This window comes from Myotis lucifugus, unplaced genomic scaffold, assembly GCF_000147115.1.
Source record: "Myotis lucifugus unplaced genomic scaffold, Myoluc2.0 scaffold_7814, whole genome shotgun sequence".
Lineage (NCBI taxonomy): Eukaryota > Metazoa > Chordata > Mammalia > Chiroptera > Vespertilionidae > Myotis > Myotis lucifugus.
In genome coordinates, this window is record NW_005878862.1 from 137 (window position 1) to 5,783 (window position 5,647).

At 54.5% G+C, this 5,647-nt stretch overlaps 1 protein-coding gene across 1 annotated transcript; it reads right to left on the minus strand.

The window, feature by feature from the left end:
• Positions 1-262: 262 nt before the first annotated feature.
• LOC102423686 (F-box only protein 22-like) lies at positions 263-5,318 on the minus strand. Its single transcript, XM_023749396.1, has 4 exons — positions 5,090-5,318; positions 3,272-3,436; positions 1,733-1,898; positions 263-758 (listed from the first exon to the last, which is right to left on the minus strand). The coding sequence occupies exons 2-4, from the start codon at positions 3,426-3,428 to the stop codon at positions 341-343; spliced, it is 741 nt and encodes a 246-aa protein (XP_023605164.1). The 5' UTR covers positions 3,429-3,436; positions 5,090-5,318; the 3' UTR covers positions 263-340.
• Between the last annotated feature and the right edge of the window lie 329 nt (positions 5,319-5,647).

Below are 5,647 nucleotides of genomic sequence, written 5' to 3' on the forward strand. Positions count from 1 at the left end.
GGGAGCAAAGTGTCTTCGTGGTTCTGCTCAACGACCGACTCGCCCTGCAGAGGGAGCCACGGACGCCCACCCCGTCATGTCACGGCCCTTCCCGGCTCCCGAGCCGGCGTCTGGTTACTGACACGCCCGGCAGCCGCGGGACCTGGGCCAGGGCCACAATCGGTGGGTCTGCGCCCGATGCCAGAGCCCTCCTTCCTCTGACGTTAGAAACCACCCGAGAAACCCTAGAGTGTCCGAGCTACAAAACAGATACATGTAGTTATTTTCGTTTCAAAGACATATATTCCCAGTCCCCGCGTTCCCGGAGGCGGCGCCCGGCAGGTGCGGGGGAGGCCGGGCCTCACCTGGAGGCGCCCAGGTGCACCAGCGCCAGGACGGTGGTGTAGCTGTGGAACAGGTCCTCGGCCCGCACCTCGCTGCAGCGCCGCAGCACGAAGTTGCCCGTGACGATGCGGTCGCAGCCGATCTCGCCGTTGCCGAAGAAGCCGAACAGGGGCACGCCGGGGAAGGCCTTCCGGAACGCGTCGGCCTCCACGTTGCCCCGGGCCCGGTAGAACTGGGCGCCGCGGCCCACGCAGGCGAACATGAAGCCCACCGTGTCCCGCTCGGGGATGCCGGCGGCCTTGAGGCGCTGCATGGCGGCCTCCACGGCCTTCTCGTCGCTGACGTCCTCGCTCAGCAGCACCGAGGCGCTCTGCACGCGCTGGCCGCTCACCGACAGCCCGACCACGCCGGTGCCATCGACGTCCAGGGGGCACCTGGGGACGCAAGCAGAACGGGCCGCTGAGCACGAGACGACACGGAACGTGCCACGTGCTCGCAGGAAAGATCAGCCCGGCCCACGTGGCTCCGTGGTCGAGCGCCCACCTATGAACCGGGAGGTCACGGCTCGATCCCCAGTGTGGGGCGTGCAGGAGGCAGCCAGTCAGTGATTCTCTCTCATCATTGATGTTTCCATCTCTCCCTCCCTCTCCCTTCCTCTCTGAAATCAATAAAAATATATTTTTAAAAAATAGTATATATATATATATATTTTTTTAAACAAATACAAAAGGGCAAATGTACCTCCACCAAGATTCCTGAACCACTCCGGAGTGTGTAGGAGGGGACCCTGACCTTTCTCGCTGCCTTAACAGTCATCTTGCCCTTCTATGCCTGCACACAGTGACATCTCCTAAGTGCAGCTTTTTGGTATTATTTACATCTTTGGTGTCTTTTCCCCCCGAATATTCAGCTATAAATATTCAATCATGGAGGGCGTTTCTAGCTTTATTTTTTTTTTTTAATATATATTTTTTATTGGTTTCAGAGAGGAAAGGAGAGGGAGAGAGAGAGAGAGAAACATCCATGATGAGAGAGAATCATGGATCGGCTGCCTCCTGCACGCACCACATTGAGGATCGAGCCCACAACCTGGGCCTGTGCCCTTGACCGGGAATCAAACCCGGGACCTTTCAGTCCGCAGGCCGGCTGATGCTCTATCCACTGAGCCACACCGGTTAGGGCCATTTTTAGCTTTATGTTGCTCGGTCCATAAAGTTTCTGGAACCTCTCCCTTCCTTGCTGTTTGTTTTTTTTTCCCAAGAGGACCCCTGCTGTCTGCTGTGTTGTGTTCATACAGCGTGTCTGACAATAAAGCCGGAGGAAAACATAAAATAAAAAACAAACCAAAAAGACCCGCGGTAACAAAACCCCTGGAACGCGACGGGGAAAGTGGCGGCGCCGGACGTACGTGTCAGAGGTCAGCGACACCAGGTTGTCCACCTGGCCCCCGGCCACCACGACGTTGGTGTCGCCGAAGGCGCGGACCACGCGCTGCAGGTAGCTGCTGGCGCCCACCTTGCAGCAGTTGTAGCCGAACACCAGCACCACGCGGAGCTCCGGGTTGTCCAGGAGGCCTGCGGGGAGGAAGGCACGTGAGGGACGCCTGCAGACGGGACGGCACCGTCACTCTAGGGAAACTCCCTTTTCCTCGCTTTGAGTGACATGCTCTCCGAGTTACTAGTATATACAAGTCCCCCGACTGTTATAAACTGTAACATGACTCAACATCTGGGCAACAATTCTCCCATTAAAAAACCTAAGACCCGCCCTAACCGGTGTGGCTCAGGGGATAGAGCGTCGGCCCATGGACGGAAGGGTCCCAGGTTCGATTCCCGGTCAGGGGCACAGGCCCGGGTTGCGGGCTCGATCCCCAGTGGGGGGCGTGCAGGAGGCAGCCGATCCATGATTCTCATCATTGACGTTTCTCCCTCTCCCTTCCTCTCTGACATCAATAAAAATATATTTAAAAATAAAACAAAAACTAAATGGCGGAAGAGACGGGGGACAGAGAAACATCGACGTGAGAGAGATGCATCGATTGGTTGCCTCCCAAACGCCTCGTCACAACCAGGGCTGGCGATCGAGTCTGCAACCGAGGTAGGTGCCCTTGACCGGAATCGAACCCGAGATCCTTTAGTCCTGAGGCCGAGGCTCTATCCATCGAGCCACACCGGCCTGGGCTCCTTTCCTCTTCTGATTAGCAAACCATTCACAGATGTTCCCCTTGGCGGCTGCACAATCTTTTACCCCCACGGGGTTCAGAGCCATTTCCAATAACAGAGGCTCATCTCCACGGGCGGCTGGCACGCACACAGCCGGGGTCACCATTGAATAGTTTCTATGCCAACAAGATTTTTTTTAACCAGTTAGTGCCGATCGATCGATTCATTTGCAGATGTAGATAAAAGGCCTCACTTCGCTGAGTAGCTAGCGTGTCGCTTCATACGCTGTCGCATGAGAGCTGAGACCCTAAGCCGTTCTCTAACGCCTCTCGGTGGTCTCTCGGGACCGCCTGCTTCGGCCACGCGTCCTCTGCCTGATGCGTCCTCGCTCGACAGTCTGCCTGAACTCACACTTTTTCCTTCTTTTCTAAACATATTTTTATTGATTTCAGACAGGAAGGGAGAGGGAGAGAGAGAAACATCCACGATGAGAGAGAATCACGGACCGGCTGCCTCCTGCACGCCCCACACTGGAGATCAAGCCCACAACCCGGGCATGTGCCCTGACTGGGAATGGAACCGTGACCTCCTGGTTCCTAGGTCGACGCTCAACCCCTGAGCCACGCTGGCCGGGCTGAACTCACTTTTTCTAAAACTCAGAATGCACCGCACCAGCCTCGTTCATGGCTAGTCCGACTCGCCCACACCTCCGGGGCCTGCGCTTCATTCGGACCCTCAGAATCCACCACCGAGACGGGGAACGGACCGTCATGACAGCGACTTACCAGCCTCAGTGAAGCGACGTCGTTCTAGCGATAAATTCTTTGGATTCTTGACAAAACGAAAGGGTTGTATTTTTATTCCTTCCACCTGAGGGAACAGCAGGGCAAACCCAGACTCTCCGATCTCTATCTCCTGAGGCCGGCTGCTCCCGGGGCCCATGGGCGTCACTAGGAGAAAAGGGAAGCAGCTTCGTCCAGAGTCAGTAAAAACGGGGGATTCGTTCCGTCACCGCGCACGTGGCCAGCCCCACCCGATCACCAGCCAGCAGGCTCACAGGCCACGACCCGAGAGCGTGTTCAGCTCTGACATTCTTAGGGGTACAGAGTCGTGATGTCTGCGATTCCCTTGCAAATAAAAGCCTAATATGGTAAGTGTCCGACCATTTGTTCGACCACTTGCTATGACACGCACTGACCACCAGGGGGCAGACGCTCCAACCGGTAGGTTAGCTTGCTGCTGGGGTCCAGTCAATTGGGACTGGGCGAGATGGGCCGGACACGCCCTGGAGCCCTCCCGCGGTCCCTTCCCAGCCTCTAAAATATCTCTTCTAATTAATTTCCTATCAATGTGCACGAATCGTGCACCGGGCCTCTAGTGTGTTCATAAGCAGAGACAGAACGAGCTAGTGTTGCAACATTCCTTTAGATGGTGAATCTAGATGGACAGTGTGGGGGTGTGTATTGTACTATGATTCTTCCAACTTTTCTATAGGATTGAAGTTTTTCTAAATAAAAAGTTGTGCCTGGGGTGGAGAGGAATGAATACTTCTTCACAGCAATTCCACTTTAAAAAAATGTATCCTGGGCTAAAATATTTGACCATTACGTAAAGTACACACTCACACTCACAGAAATACTTCTATCAGGGAGTTTGTAGTAACAAATAAGAAAGAAAAACTGAAATGCTCTACACTGGCATTAAGATTAAAAGTTACGTTATATATTAAAGATGGTTTTTCTTGAAATATTTTTTAAAAGAAGTTACATTATATAATGAAATGTAGCCATTAAGAATGACAGACATCCTAACTGACACGGAAATATGTTTGTAATACGTTGCGAATTTTAAAGGTGGGGGTTAGGGACAAAATTGTATCTCCCCCAAAATTCATATGAAGTCCTAACCTCCACTGGGACTGTCTATGGAGAGAAGGCCTTAAAGAGGAAAGTAAGGTTACAGGAGATCCTAAGGGTGAGGCCCTAATTAAAAACAGGACCAGTGCCCGGCCAGCGTGGCTCAGTGGTTGAGCGTCGACCTATGAACCAGGAGTTCACAGTTCGATTCCCGGTCAGGGCACATGCCCGGGTTGTGGGCTCAATCCCCAGTGTGGGGCGTGCAGGAGGCAGCCGATCCATAATTCCCTCTCATCATTGATGTTTGTCTCTCTCTCTCTTCCTCTCTGAAATCAATGAAAACATAGCTTAAAAAAAAGAAGAAAGAGCCCTGGCCGGTTTGGCTCAGTGGATAGATCATTGGCCTCAGGACTAAAGGGTCCTGGGTTCGATTCTGGTCAAGGGTACATGCCCAGGTTGCGGGCTCGATCCCCAGTGGGGGGCGTGCAGGAGGCAGCCGATCCATGATTCCCTTTCATCATTGATGTTTCTCTCACCCCCTCTCCCTTCCTCTCTGAAATCAATAAAAATATATTTTAAAAAAAGCAGACAGACATGAGTGCAGCTGGTTTGTACACACAGCCCTGAGAGGTGCCAATGAGCCACCTTCTATGTATCTTGGGCTTTAAGCTACAAGGCGCCCCCCCCCCCCCAGGCCAGGACCCGCAGGAATGCGAGGGGGAGGCCGCCAGGGGGCACCCCTCTCACCGACAATCCCCGGGGCCACGACCCCCAGGACCTGGCACTGTCTCGGGAACAGCTTCTCCAGGGCCACGGCCGTCTCCGTCGTCGCTCTCTTCCTGGCTGCACAACAAGGAGCACAAGGAGCAAAGGTCACCGCTGACGGCGCCGAGGGAGAGAAAGGCCGACACCGAATAGAGCCGAAGCCATTTCACACCAGAACGCGGTGGAAGGAAGTCTCACAGCGCTGATAAAGCCCGGCCGGCGTGGCTCCGTGGCTGAGCGCCGACCGAGGAACCAGGAGGTCCCGGTGCGATTCCCGGTCACGGCACAGGCCCGGGGTTGTGGGCTCCATCCCCAGTGGGGGGCGTGCAGGAGGCAGCCGATCTGTGACTCTCATCATTGATGTTTCTATGTCTCCCTCTCCCTTCCTCTCTGAAATCAATAAAAAGCCCTAGCTGGTATGGCTCAGTGGATAGAGCATCAGCCTGCAGACTGAAGGGTCCCAGGTTCGATTCCAGTCAAGGAACATGCCTGGGTTGCAGGCTCGATCCCTAGTGGGGGGCATGCAGGAGGCAGCCGGTC